The sequence below is a fragment of the Prinia subflava genome, chromosome 15, assembly GCF_021018805.1.
Source record: "Prinia subflava isolate CZ2003 ecotype Zambia chromosome 15, Cam_Psub_1.2, whole genome shotgun sequence".
Classification (NCBI taxonomy): domain Eukaryota; kingdom Metazoa; phylum Chordata; class Aves; order Passeriformes; family Cisticolidae; genus Prinia; species Prinia subflava.
The window spans coordinates 10528813-10543947 of record NC_086261.1 but is presented as its reverse complement, the minus strand read 5'-3'; the positions used below and the strand labels follow the sequence as shown (position 1 = coordinate 10543947).

The window sequence follows — 15135 nt, the reverse complement described above, 5'->3', positions numbered from 1 at the left end:
CAGCAGCATCTTGTGCTATCACCTTCTCCTCTGGACCCACCACTTACATTCTCAGTTCATGTTCTGCCTGATTGTTGACTCCAGCTCCTGCTCAAATATTTTCCATCTAGCTTTTATGTTTGATGCAAAATGCATTTTGTAATAAAGAGATTTAATTATGATACATATTTTTGTTTTAAAAGGCAACTTTGTATCAGAAAATTCCTTTAAAATTACTGAATGAATCTAAAGAAATCTGCATTAGCAAGTGTTTTCAGCTCTTTCCCATCTTTAAGGTATCCGTGCTATGGCAGAGCTGGCAGCACTGAGCAGATGAGACCCACAATCATGCTGGGCACCTCTTGACTGAGAGAACTGGAACATCACTGTGAATCTCAACATTTCAGGTAGGAAGTCCATTTCCCCACTATATGCCTGCATGTGAGCCATGTTTAAATGCGATATGGGGATAAGGACCACTGGTGTCCTCTCCTAAACTTGTTAATTCCCTTGTTAGCTGAAGTCACTCCTCAAATACAAACATACGTTATGGACTGGATCTTTGTTGCATAAGCCAAACTTTAAGTCCGCGCACTCCAGGCTTGGAAACCGTACATGCAGCTTCAAATTAAGAATCTAGGGAAGGCTTAATTATTTGGGTGATTCAGTGGAGCAGCCCAGCCCAAACCAGACCATGCACAGCATCACCTGCAGGGGGGAACAGATCTCAATGCTGGTGCAGCATGTGCTCAACGCAGTGCAGGGCTCTGGACTCCCACACTGTAAACCAATTTCTGCATGATTTGTTTTGAGACTCACCTCTTAGCTCTGGTTGTTTTGTTTTTATGGTCTAAACTTAAAACCAAAGTGAAACTCAGCCAAAGTGCCAAGATTTCCTGGTTACCGGTTGAAACCAAGGAGAGTCCATGGTGGGTATGGTTTCAACCTAAAACCATAAATCATTTTTATTCACCTAAAATTCTTTCCAAATTTACTCAAAACTTGGCCTAGATTTGCCTGAAACCTGGCCTATTATTGCTTGAAACTGAGCCCAACTTCAGAGAGGTTCATGAACCTCCACAAACCTGGCCCAAGTCTTGAGTTTGTAATGAAACCCAAAACCAGGGGAGTTTCACCTGATTTGGGCTGGGTTATAGACATTTCTCATGGCTCTAGTATTTATTATGATTATAATACAAAACATTTATACAGAGCTGCAAGCATATGCAGAGAAGTCGAGACAGCTTTCCTACCTGCCCGAGCTCACCAGCTCAGTCATGTATTGGACTGGAGCCTCAGTCAAACTCAGCCCTAGATGGGCTGTTTAAAAATATAATTTCTCCTGGGTTGTCAAAGACCCCCCCCAAAAAATCTCCCTGAAGCACCTGACACAGAAATTACAGGGATAAAGAATCAATCTCCAAAGAAAACTAAGCAGTAGCCGTTTTCTGGGCTGGTTCTCCTGCAGCCTGAGAGATAAGCCAGGCAGGCTGGCAGAGCCCAGGTCCTGCTCACCAGCAGTGTCACTTTTGATTATCTCCATGCAGCCTGCTGGCCTGGATACTTACCCAAAATTCGTTTTTTGCAGTAAATTACCAAGAACTGACACTTCCTTTTGTTGTTTTTTTTTTTAACTGGTGTGGCTGCACCTGCAGTGGCAGCATGCTGGGTGGGGTATCTGTGAGAAGAGACTCCAAGGGCTCCATGCTAAGGCACAGGGTCATGCTTCTGGCTTCCTGAAGAGTGTGGGGAGTGGCCAGGGCTCCAGCAGGCTCCACCTGAGTGAATTTTAGTGAAGAGGGGCAGTTCCCATGGCTTTATGCCAGCTGGGGCTGTCATGGCTGATGAGCCCCTGTGGCTTTTCGTCCTCCTCTCCAGGGGACACCTCAGGGATTTGTTACTCCTGGCAGAACGGCCATTGCCTGTGAACTCTCCCAAACCAAAACATCTGGTTCTCAGTTCCTGTCCTGTAAAACAAGGATGACAAACACATCCCAACCTCACAAGGGTGTAGTGAGGAACATCCTACAGCCCTGGGAGCCATAGAGAAGCTCATAAACAAACAAACCTGCAGATGTGAGAGCCAAGCCAGGGAGAGGCTGGACCAGCGCTGCTGCCATGCGCAAGGGAAAGTCTAGCCCAGGAAAGGGGAAAAGCCCTTCCTGGGTACTGAACAAAGACTGACCACAGCCTGACTTTGGCCTGGGAGTACCGAGACAGCATCTGTCTGGACTCTTCAGACAAAACCACCCCCATGTCCATGTGCACATAAGGGCACATGTCTAAGCAGGCTGAGCACTCGGCTGTACACGAACAAGCAGCAATGGCACACACTGGACTGCCTGGCACCAGCACGGGGCTGCAGCCCAGCTTTGCCAGCACAATCCCACTGCCCAGGCAGCCTGGGCCTCCACAGACACTTCTTCCCAAAATACAAAAACAAACACTTTGTTGACCTCTCTGGCCTCGAGGTTGCTCTCCTGAACTCAATGGGAAGCTCATAACTGAGAAATTGGCTTGGGCGTGATATTCCTCAAAAGCATTTGTTATGAGGGTGTGAAATACTTGGCAAGTTTTAAGGACAACAGAAGCAGATTATTGGAATTTGTCAGAGCTGAAGTCATTGACATCTTTAACATTTTTGCTGCACTGCAAGAGGGTCTCATCTTCAGGCAAACCAGAGCACACAGCCCACTCCAGAGGGATCAGACTCCGAAGTCTCCAGGAGCAGCAGCAGCCTTGGTGACGTGCTCACTGAATGGGGCTACAAACAGAACCCTGCTGCCCATCACCTCCACCGGCCTGGTACCAGCAGCACCTCTGCCTGCTCCGAGAGCAGCCTGGGCACATCCCCCTCTGTGGGGACAGCTGCTGGCCCCTGCAGCACCCACACGGGGACCTGCAAGGGACAACTCAGAAGCGCAAAGCACCAGGGCTTGTGCAGGACCAGCACATGTGAGTGAAGCAGAACATGCATTGGGGCATTTTGGGCTGCTGAATCACTGCAGCATTCTGCCCTCTCCCTATTGCTTTCCCTCTTGTTCCTACTGCAACCTCCACAATCATTCACATTTTCATTGGCATAAATGATGGCATATTTTGCCCCAAATCACACCTGTCTGCTTGCCCTGTTTAAAGATTTTACAGCCTCCTCAACTAGCACGATCCTGCAGGTTAATGTGACATCCCAGAGCTGTGGTGCCGATGGGGTTTGCACACAGAGCCCTCCACACAGCTCTGTGTAACCACAGGAGCTCACACAGGGGCTGCACAGATCTCTGCAGGCATCCAGCATGCTCAGGCCACAGGCAGCAACTAGAAGCTCTGGGATTTTCTGAACACAAGGGTTTTAGCCAAGTGCTGTTCTTGCCAAGATTGTGATAACATGAGGGCTTACTCTGGGCAAATACTCTGGTAGGACATTGCCAACCCAGATTTATTGGATTAATCTGGTGTACATCATATCTTGGCCTTAGCTTCTGGCCACTCCTGCAAGCAAAAAAGTTGCAAGATTTGCTCCGGGGAGAGAGTGAAGTAGACAAGATCCTGGGTTCAGATATCCCAGTTTTTTGAACCTGGTGTGTCCATTAGCTCCTGTCCTACCTGGCGCAGGGCAGCTGGGGCCACTGAGAGGGGTGAACAGCTCCTGCAGCTCCAGCCTCATCCAATGCTGAACTCTGGCTTCCCTTCTATTACTGAAAAGATAAGATTTTTTCTCATCACAGTAAAGTAAGAGAAGCTCTCTCCTCTTCATCTGGTGCCTACTCAGAAAAAGCAGCACAACATAAGCTGTTAACCTTGCTAATGTGGGCAGAGACCGTCAGATCCACAAGAGTACTGTGAGGCTTTAATGGCTCAAATGGCCATTCCTTCACAGCCAACACCAATTCTTAAAAGCGGTGAGAAAGCTTTTGCAATGCCAGTGCCACCACCCCCAGCTTGGCCTAGAGCAGCAGGTTTGGTGCCCTGTGATGCACTTACCTGTGTGGTGCTGCTGGCAGAGTCCAGCAGTGCCAAGCCTGGGCCCAGGGAGGCACAGCAGCTGCTGGACAGGAACTGGGGAGTCTTGCTCTCCAAGCAGCTCAGGCCTGTCTGTGCTGAGGAGTCTTGACCTGATTAGTTCTTCCTAAGCACAAAGCTGAACTTGAATCACAGCACAGAATATTTATCTTAGCGAAAACCTGAGTATGACCCTTCAAGACCTGCCATAAGAAAGCAAATACTTGGGGTTCTTTGAAAGTCAGCTTAAAAGAGAGACTGTGGAAACAGTGGTGTTCTGCCAAAATACATGTGGGCTGTCAAGTTTACAAGATACTGTTACAACACACAATAAGAGAATGATTTGCTGTGTACAGTAACAAGCCACCTTTGTTAAACTCTGTTAACCAAAAATTAGATTTATTATCCATGCAATCATCTACGCATATGTGCAATCGCAGTGGAGAGAAGCCACACTTATCTCAAATAATTAGCATTTTGCTATTTCCTTGAATTTGAAAAACATCCTTTAATTGCAAAAGTATACACATTTAGAAAGACCTCTACTTCAGTCTGTCTAGTGCTTAGAGTAATTCTGGGGTCCCACTATCAAATGAAATACACCAGATTACTTCAAAATCACACTGCAAGTTAAAAACCACTTTTTAATTGCAGGTTTCATGCAAGGTTATTGTGCAACCTTTGTGCTTCACTGAGTTGCCAAGGAAGCTGCAGAAATTCAAACTAATGGAAATGATCATACACATACAGCAACTAAAACCAAGAAGCAAAAATTGTATCAGTTAAAAGGCACTGCTGCGAAGAGACAGATGAATAATGTACAAAACCCAGGATTTTTATGTGCAGATTGGTGCAGCAAGACTGGCTTTCCATTTTCAGATGACTAAAAGAGCTACTGTCAAGATTTCTTGTTTCTGAAACACAACAAAGGCAATTTGTAGAACTGTGTGGGCAACACAGGGGCTGCTGGAACACAAAGAACCTTTGGCATCATAAGGTGTTACACAGAGCTTAAATGTAAACCAACTCTACTGCACAGACTCCTGACAGGTCTTTCTGAAATTGTCCTTCTCAGTTCCTCTCAGTGTTTAGGGCTGAGAAAAAAACCTTAAATTGTATACTTTCCTATAAATTATACAATCATGCACACTGGCACTAAAAATCATTCCCAACCTGCTGATATAAGAGTGCCATTGACAACTGTAAAGTTTTGATTATAACTTGTCATAGTTATGCAACATGTGGAAAAAATACACTGTTCAATGTTTTGGCACACTAATAAATAAAATCCAGACATGGTCTATTAAAAATATCAAAGTGATCCTGTGCACAAGCTTCTTTTTATATAGTTATATTTGTTATGCAGAAGAAATCACAGAGAGCAATAATACAATTCAGGGTGAATTATAGGAGTACATTTCCCTTCCAAAGCTATTATAGCTCAATATATGTTCCCTCTATCAATTACAGTGCTGTCCCAGCAGCAGTTTCAGCACTTCTTTCTTCCAGATTTTATAGCATCTCACCTCAGTACAATGTTCTGCTGCTGCTAGAAGATATACCATGGCATTTGCATACACAAGAACACCCCATCACTGAATAATTCATTCGATAATAAAACCCATCTACAGCTTGTGATGGTTTCTGGTATTGGATTATTCCTCTGTTATCAGTCTTGAGTAACTGTTGAAATTAGGTAAAAGAGAGGAATATCTTAAGGCAGTTTTAGCAAACAAGACTTCACACGTAACTGTGTTTTCTGTATAATGATTTAGCATCCACTTCTGCATGTTTTGGCTATCAGATTACTTATTGACAGGACTACTCAGGTCATGTCATTGGAAATGTTCTCATTTCCTTCCTGGAACCACATAGTAACTTGAAAGAGGTTCGCTGCTGTTTAGGTTTGTGAAGGTTTCTGTACTTCTTCTGTTCTTTCTTTACATGAAGAATGAACAGCAGCAGGTCCTTCAAGGAAGAATCACCTGGACACACAGACAGATACAAAGACAACCCTGCTGACAACACCTGAAGAATAAGAATGCATTTAATCACAGTTTTAGCAAGAACACAAGGCCACAGAATAAACTAAAAAAAACAACTGTTTTATTGTGACATTTAGATATTGAACCCTTGTTGATATGAATGACTATGGGTACTCTTGACATGTTACAATATGTCATGGTGTAGGATGGCACTGATTGTCATCTGACTTTTGAGAATGTTTAATGGTCCCTACTGACCTCAGTGCATTTTGGCAAGTCACAGAAACTTCATCATCAGGTTTGTGTATACAGTTAACAAGTAGTTGGTCTTATAAGCACCATTACAAACCCTCACATTAAGGGTATTATTAATCTAGTTTACAAATGCTTCATTGATAAAAATAGCATGATTACAGTATACACACACTTAATTTACATGTAATGTATTATAGGCATAACTGAGATAAACTACTGAGCTAACTTTGGTTGATTGAAGTATTTAGACTGAATAATGGCAATTTTGGCTTCTAAGTTGTGTAAATATTACAGTGCATTTATAAATCTAGGTTGAAAATTTACTAGCACCAAATGGATATCATAAATGGCTGACCTAGTAAGTTGTAGTTGGAGAAGCGAAGTTTAGGAATTACAAAAATAGAGCTGTCCATCAGTTGAAAGCACATTCTTGTACCTCTGCTGAAATGATGACGTGTCTCAGCATCAGTGGCCAACTTCCAATGATAAAAGTCCCAGTTTTCAAGATTCAACATATCAGGTAGCTCAGCTACACGTAAAAGCCTGAGAAAGTGGTCGTTTTGAGCTCATGTATTCATCCTGTACCTTGTTTATGTAATATGATAGTGCTTGTTCATACAAATGTACTCATGTAAGATTGTACCTATGATATGGAGAATCTGATTGGGAGGAATATTCAGTCCTACCTATCTATCTTTGGTTTAATTATTTGGTCTTTGGTTGATGAATTAATGAAGCAATATCTGAATTTTCATTTTCAGGTTATCTCCCAGCTCACCACTGAGGTAGTCTTTGTCATGTTTTGCTTCAAGCTGGTTAAGTTCCTTCTTTTTATAGAGTGGAATACTACTGATTTGTAATGAATAATTTCCAGGCACTGGCTTCTTCTTTGTGAAATGAAGGTAACTTATCCCGTCCTTCTTATTGATTCTAAAGAAACCATCTTCATTTCCGGAGTCAATTAAATATCGGTTATGGTTAGTCAGTGTTGTGAGGGCAGGGAGCAGTTCCAGGATTCGATCTTTGTTGCTGAGATCTGAGATGTTGATGGAGAAGACTGCTGCTTTCTCAATGTCCCAGCTGGCGAGGCTGATGGGCGGCTCCAGCTCTTGCTGATCCTGCACAAGAACAAAGGATGTCAGTCGGCTTTGTCAGAGAGCATCTCAACACGTGTATGTGTTTCTTGCCCAGGTCATTCATTGCTAATTAGCCAGTTTTAAAAACGAGGTTCTGTAACATCATCTGTCAAATCCACTCTTATGGGCCTAGGACTCCTCAGGATGAAGTGCAGATTTTGTCACCACGCCTGTGTGGATAAGAGGAGCCTGAGACAAGCACTGGAAGTTCCTGTGCAAGGGCCTTGCTGCCTGACAGATGAAGCCCCTCCACGCTGGGAGCCTGTGACCAGCCTCCTGCAAAGAGAGCACACAAGGCACACTCCTCCTCTCTGCCAGGGGAGCCACAGGCTGAGAGAACAACTGTGAAGGAGAGCAGGGTGTGTAAGGGAGCCACAGCATTTCAGTGGGGATTTTCTGCTTTGCAAGATTTGTTTGGGTTCAGCGTCAAGCCAGGGCAGCCTGCAGGTGCAGGAAAAGCAGCCTCACCCTTCACCTCTGACTGGGTGGTAACATTTCAGACAGCAGCATGAGCTGTAACACTCATTTGAAAGTACAGGAAGCTCTACATCACTTCTGAGACAAAAACACTACCTGACATCCAAAACCAGCTTTGGTCTACTTTAGGGTGTAGATTTTTCCTGAGGGATTGTCTCTTGGCACACGTCCTTGTGAGTCCAGCTTTCACAAGACAGCCACAAACTCCTTCCCCCCAGAAAGGATCAATTACCTCAGCTTCACTTGCAGTTTCATTCGTGCTCCTGCGCTTCCTTCCTCTCTTGGGATAGCCATTGATTTTACATTCATAACAAGCTTCTGGAGAGAGCGAGTTGTCATCTACTTCTCCACTGAGTGAAAGCTCTTGTCCTTGACCTCTGCCTAGCCCCACTCCAGAAACACAGTGTCTGAGGAAGGAAGAAATTCAAAATTAACTCCAGCGAGACATAGATCTTATCAAAAGCTGCATTTTGGGGACTGTAAGTACCAATAATTCAGCAATTATGTTGCATTCATTTCCTAGGAAAAAATTCTGCTAAAGTCAACAGACAAAATTCTCACTGAATCACAATGAGGCCACTCTTTATTTCAAGAATCTGCCTTCATGGGTTTTTGCCCAAGAGAGACCTGCCAATATTTAACAGTCTTAAAAAAACAGGCTTAAGCTGAGTTGTTGTTAGCAGTTCCTGTTATCCAGCCTGGAACACATTTAAAGAGACCAACTTTCAACAACTGCTGAAAAATCTGAAAAGTGAGGTCTTTCATAATGCATTCCAAAGCTTTTAGTCACTTACAAAATTTAAACCACAATCTTTCTGCTTTCCATTTGGGTTTCTTGGTCCTATATGAGGTACAGCCCTAACACACCCACTGGGGCAAGGGAAAGTTGGTTTTATTGATAAAGCATACATTTATTAAAAAAATATTAATTTGAAACACAGAAGAATATGGAACATACAAGAACCTAAGAGCATGCAGAGTTGTTATTCCAACCAGCAGGTGAAACCACTTGCATAATGTAATTTCTTTTTGCAGCTGGTAGGGGGTGTTATTATTAATGTTTGTTTTGTTCTTCTTTAGGGAGACAAGTGAATTACAGCAAGGAGTGTGAGTTCTCAAGTGCCAAGCTCAGAGGACTTGGCAGGCTGCAGGAGAGGTGAAAGCAGTAGCTTAGAATAGAGGATTGAACCTGGTACCACCGACCAAATTTCAGTTTCAAGCATTAAACCCCTCTCTTTCAGTGGTTACGTTTCCCCACCCAAATCACCAAAAGCAATAGGGGCATCCGACTCTTGAGCACCTTCCCAATCCTATCCCTCTTTAACTGCTGCCAATCCCCCTGGTCCTGCTGCTCCACACTGCAAAGAAAGGAGTGGACTATGTCCACTCAGTATCTGTTAGTTTAAAATGAGAATCCCTTACCCTTGTCCTATTCTGAAGTAACCAGGTGGACATCCACAGACGTAGCCACCTTCAGTGTTTGAACAACCATAACTGCACGGGGCTTGTGCAGAACCGCATTCATTGATATCTTGGCAACCTCCACTAAACTGCTCATACTGAAATCCAGTAGGGCACATACATTTATAGCTTCCCAAAGTATTGTGGCAGGATGCTCCTCCACAAATGTGTGCACTGAGACATTCGTTTTCATCTGGAAAAGAAGCAGAATATACCACGTTAACTTTCACCCAGGTGCAGTCCAGCCCACCCCTTGAACAGACCATGCTTGGCTGAATGTGCTGCCACCTCAGATGGACACAGACAACTGGGCTTGTGCTCCCCTTTGGCCCGGGCAGTGATCCCTGGGAGGTGACTACAACCACTCCACAGCAACACTGGGGCTACTCTACAGAACATGGTTCATGCCATGCTCTGGAGAGCAGCAAAACAGAGAAGATAGCTTTTTTTTTTTTTTCCTAGAAATAATTGAGAAGAATAAAACTCTTTACAGCCAACAATCTGGTCAAGTAATCCCTTGTTCATAGTGCTATTCAACATTAAAGGAAAAAGAGTAAGGAATCAAGCTCTGACACTTCTTCCAGGTATCAAAATTTCCTCCCTACACGCTTACATTTAAATATTATACATAGGTAAGATACAGGAAGTAGTAAAGTAAAGTAAAAGCAGCTGTAGATATAAGAGTTCTATATTCTGAACCAGTCCTTTTCCAAACTTCCTAAGGGTGGCACTGTAGGAGTTTGAGGTCAGTTCAAGCTTATTTACTGAAAATGGCTACTTTTTGAAATGAACCTGGTCTGATTTTTGATGTCTGATTGGCAAATTGCTTTAAAAAGTTCTGAATATTATTGTTCCCTATTTTCTGTGATAAATGCACATCGTGGGTGTGTGTATATGTAAGAAACTCCATTTGGGAAGTACAGAGCAGCATCTCTGACCTCAGCACCAAGGTTACAGGAGAATAAGTCAGAGCATTATTGTCTTTTTCCAAACAATGTAGCTCTTTGTTTAAAAGCAATGTCTTTGCTCCTTGCAGCCTGATTCACGATGTGGTGTACTGTGGAAGTGCCTGGGCAGGGGATGCAGTCACAGACAGCACAAGGCATGGGAGGAACCAAAGCATTCTTCAGTGATTATCTAAATGTGTTGCAGCAACATAAAAAATCCCTGAACGATTCATTAAATAGGCTAAAAAAGACACAAACTGTTTGCAGAGTTGGGATTGCCAAGGAATATGAAGGAATTGTCACGGAAAAACCTAGCACATGGATTCTTCCCCTGTGGTACACCCAGGAGATCCAGATAAGTATCTTAAGAATATACAGTTACAGACAGTACAATGTGAACGTGTGGAGATCACAAGGTATTAAAACCTGGGGCTGAATTCTGTGTTCCCAGAGCCTGTAAGGGTTTGCCATTAACTCAGAGCGATGTTTTACAGTTTATCACACCTCACAGCAACTATACCAACATCATAATGCTTGTTTGGGCCACTGGAGGTTACTGCACCAAGAGCAGGTATGCTCACTTCACCATGCTTCACAGCAGCAAGAGAGGGGACACAAGTGAGATTAATTCCCATATTTTGGGTGAGTGTCAGAAGAAAAACAAAATGAAGAAAAGTAAAAAAAGTTTTGGGACCCTCATATTCGGCACAAGCTGTGCTGTGAGGCACCAGCCTTGCTCTCCTGAGCTGTGTAACACACAGCTGTGTCAAGCTCAGCTCAGAAATGCCATGAGGACACAGAGACCCAAACCTCCCTTCCTGCAGCTTGGGATTTCTGCCTGGACTGCCCCATGTCCAAGAAGGTGAAAGTACTGGCTGAGTCTTGCCCCAGCTGTGGCTCTCAGAAGAATTTTCCCTGGTGAATTTTCTGGTGGACCAGTATTTTTGTTGCCAAGGCTGCTACCTTGCTTTCAATGGGGCAAATGCTCAGTGCTTGTGCATTTTGAAACTGGTATTCCCTGTATAAATCTGAACAGTAGTCAATGGCCTCAAAAGCTGGAATATCAGCGTACACTTGGTTTGGAAATACATTTAGTTAAATGTTTTCACCCAGGGAGACCTGGAAACAGCCAAGATGTTTCACAAAACTCAGCGCTGCATTTTTTCAGATTCCACAGTCTCCTCCAGCAGCCAGACATGACAGTGCTGGTTTGCTGGGGTTTTTTTAACCTCCTGCAGATTAAATTCTAATTTAACCCTAAACTCTGCTAATTTAATTAACATTCAAAAGCCCCATATGTTTGTGTTCCCTCCTTGTTCCCTGTATGTTACAGGCATAGAGTGCTAGAGCAAAGCAAACGTCACAGCAAGGACTGCACACAATGTCAGGAGGTTTGGTAAGCACAATTAAAAGCAGACACCTCCCTAGGACACCACAGTGGTAACAAGACAAGGCATTTTTACCATTTTGAAAGCAAAGAAAGCCAAGCAAAGAGTTATAAAGCCCTTTGTTCTCAAAGAGGTCATCGAACACATCTCTGGGTATCACACAAGACTATCTTGCATGGAGCCCATTAAATGAGATGGAAACTGCACATAACTGTCACTAGAGGAAAAATGATTCCTGTTTCTCTTGTTTGGATATGCTGCACCCTACACTGCTGAAACAGAGGCTTTTCCCATGACTGCTGCACAGGCAGCCCCACCTATGAGGGCTCACAGACTTGGCATACCAACAAAATTTAGACAGGGAAGAAATAGGCATTTAATTCACCAGTGTATTTACTTATTAACATAAACTTATGAGCACTAGCATTTGTTAATTATAACCAGAATTGTCCTGCAAGCACTCACTCTAAACTGTATCCTAAAGCTGCATGGAAGCATCTTTAGACAGACAGCTGCTCAAATGTGACAAATTGTTAATTCTGTACAGAGGAGGGACTTAAACACAGCAGCCTTCCTGTAGGTGTTGTAAGAATGACAAAAGCACAGATCAAGTACGATTTTATCAGAATTTGAGATGCTTGGGGCCAGAAGTTGAATTTTATGATTTAAAAATCCAAAGTTGTAGTTCTGAGAGTGCCAGGCTCAATCCACCATCCACTCTTAGACAGGATCTTGGTCCAAGCAGAGACCATTGCAGAGCTGAGTAAGATTCCCTTTGTTCAGATTACAAAATACATGAGTAACATGAGTTTCCTCAAAGTCAATACAACCTCTAGCACCCTCAAGGAGACCTCTGTGCTTAAACAATTCTTGAACCAGGACAGGGGCTACTGTGGGCTTCACACCCACTCTGCCTTCAGAGGAGACCACACTTGTAATGAAACTGCTGAACTTAGCAAATTACAATCAGAAAAAGAAAGTATTGCAAACTGCACCATTGCCCTTCACTTCTTGCCTGCTAACAAAAGTAACATGCATGTCAATGTATGAATTTACAAAAGTGACTTGCCAACACACTGGTTCCACTGGTAATGCTGGAGATATCCTTGTGGGCAGCTGCATCTGTATCCTCCAATTATATTCTGGCAGCCATGCTGACATCGGTGGTTGCCATCACATTCATCAACATCTAAAAGGGTGAAACACACTCTGAGTTTTGGGAGAGAAGCTCAAATTATGCTGTATTTGGAAAACATGTTACAAATAATCACATATATTTGTTTATTGTATATATAGGTATATTTCAGGATCTTCCAAAAACCTGACCACTTTGGGCCTTTGGGGTTTGGATTTGTGGCTCCACAGCAATATAGGGCTGCAAACCATGGACAGCTGTCACATTCAGCAAAAATTTTCAGCTTTTGCATTCTGCTATGGAGCAGACAGCAGAAAGCCATTTGTATATGGGATCCCTAATGCCTTCCCAAGGGTCCCAGCTCCACAGCAGACAGATCCTTGGTTTTAACCAGCCATCCAACCTAAAAATCCCAGGATATCTCTTTTCCAAACAACCTAAACTCTGTCCCAGGAGAAGGCTCTAAGGACCCAGAGGAATAAGTCTACAGCCCTTGAACTCTCTCTTTAGCAGGTCACCTTGGAGATGCAAGACTTCCTGTCCTTGATGAATCCCTCAGAAATCCATGCAGGAATCAAAAGAGGTTCACTGAACTTAGGACACTTAAACTAAAACATTCCAGGCTATATCTCCTCAGAAAATATCTGTCCAGCTCTTTAGAATCACACAATATATCCATTTTTTCTGGCCCATGGAGAGGAATACTGCCTTGTTGCTAAATTGCTGTACTCCCCCCTCACTTCTACCTACACATGCTTGCTTTTACAGATTTTGGTGCTTACTCCATAGGTCCTTCCTTGGGTGACAGTAAGGCTGAAAGAAGATTAAGGAAGCAAGAGAAGGCCAAGTTAAATGCACGGTGCTGTACTCACCTTCACAGCTCTGCCCAGTTTGATCAAGTGAGAAGCCACGTTGACACTCACAAACAAAACTTCCAGGTGTATTCTGGCAAATGCCCTTTGCCCCACAGATATTGATCTCGGTAGCACACTCGTTGTTGTCTGAGGGAAACCAAAGCTCAGTGTTAGTTTGTAGTTGTCACTTCAAAGCTGATGTTTTGGCCGTGCTAATGGTGGAAGGGCTGTGGCAGGAGGTGAAGTCAGATCAGTAACACAGGTCCCACTGCCCTCCAGGTTCTCACTTTGCATTACAGTGTACACTGCCTTCTTTTGAATTTGGCAACACAAAAGTAATAGGAAGCATTCTTTTCTTCATCAAGAATATGGAGTTTGATGTTTTGGTCTCCAAAAACCTCCAAATTCACACCAATACCACGGATCATCAAACTGACACAGAAACAGGATGCACCTTGCAGAGCAGAAAGTGTGTTTTGCAGGAGGAAGCAGTTTAGTTTAACATTTCCATGTACCCAGTGGGTATGTGTTCAGAGGACAACTGCAGAAATGTGTATTTCATAGCTGTTTCAAGGAGCCTTGACATGATTTCAATGAGCTACAAAAAGAGAATAGAACTATTTTTTGCTCAATGTCTAAGAAAGGGCAAGGTAAGAATTACAAAGTGGTGGTTTTACTGGCTGGTTCCTGGCTGGTTCTTGCAAGTGCAAAACTCAAAGACAGATTATGAAAGCAAGGGAAGGCAGGAGGAAGGAGCCTCTTTGCATCTCTAGTGGGATTAGGATCAGAATCTGGCTTGTTTCCATTTGATTCCTCAGGAAGATGATTTTACCCTCCTTGCTACTTTGCTTCTGGAGTAAGGGTCAAGAATAAATCCCAAATGTGTGTCACCTTCCCATGTCACCTACCAATGCAGGCTGTGTGGTGCTGAGTGAATCCAGGGGGACATTTGCAAGTGAATCCCCCAATGGTGTTGACACAAAGGAACTGGCAGTTGTGCTGCTTTGTTGCACATTCATCAAGATCTAAAAAAACCAAGAAAACATCTTTCACTTATGTTCCCTGGACTCAGAAAGAAGTGATTACAACTAAATAACAGCAAATAAAGCCTTTAGAATTTACATCTCCCTTTCCACACTGGTTTCCAGTTCCTCTTACATGAAGCCCCACATTTATTGAATGGGACTTTGGAGCTACACAGTGTCCATGCTAACACTGAATTGCAGACACCACTCTCATCTGTCTGAAAGTTGTGATATAATAAATGTCTGTTCTGCCAATAAATGGGAAGTCACCATCTTCATGAGACCTGGCAGGCTGGAAAATGGCCTTGCACTGAAGCACACTATTACTCCAAAAGAAATATTGAAATGCTAACAACAAAGTACACTGTCGTTCTCCATGCCAAATTTTGAATTGCTGCTCTAACTTGTGTGGTTTTTAATCAAATCTGAGTTACCAAGACACATAAATGTATGGAATTCTAACGAATATTCCAAAACCTCTCCTGCACTGATAT

At 43.3% G+C, this 15135-nt stretch overlaps 1 protein-coding gene across 1 annotated transcript in view; it reads right to left on the bottom strand.

Moving 5' to 3' along the window:
• Positions 1–6062: 6062 nt before the first annotated feature.
• Positions 6063–15135, bottom strand: part of FBN1 (fibrillin 1) — a 141157-nt gene continuing 132084 nt past the window's right edge. The window contains exons 61-66 of the mRNA XM_063412183.1: positions 14525–14641; positions 13635–13763; positions 12697–12816; positions 9254–9485; positions 8064–8238; positions 6063–7336 (exon numbers count right to left, since the gene is read on the bottom strand). Coding sequence (XP_063268253.1) covers positions 6947–7336; positions 8064–8238; positions 9254–9485; positions 12697–12816; positions 13635–13763; positions 14525–14641 — 1163 coding nt within the window. The 3' untranslated portion in view covers positions 6063–6946. The remainder of the gene's footprint in view (positions 7337–8063; positions 8239–9253; positions 9486–12696; positions 12817–13634; positions 13764–14524; positions 14642–15135) is intronic.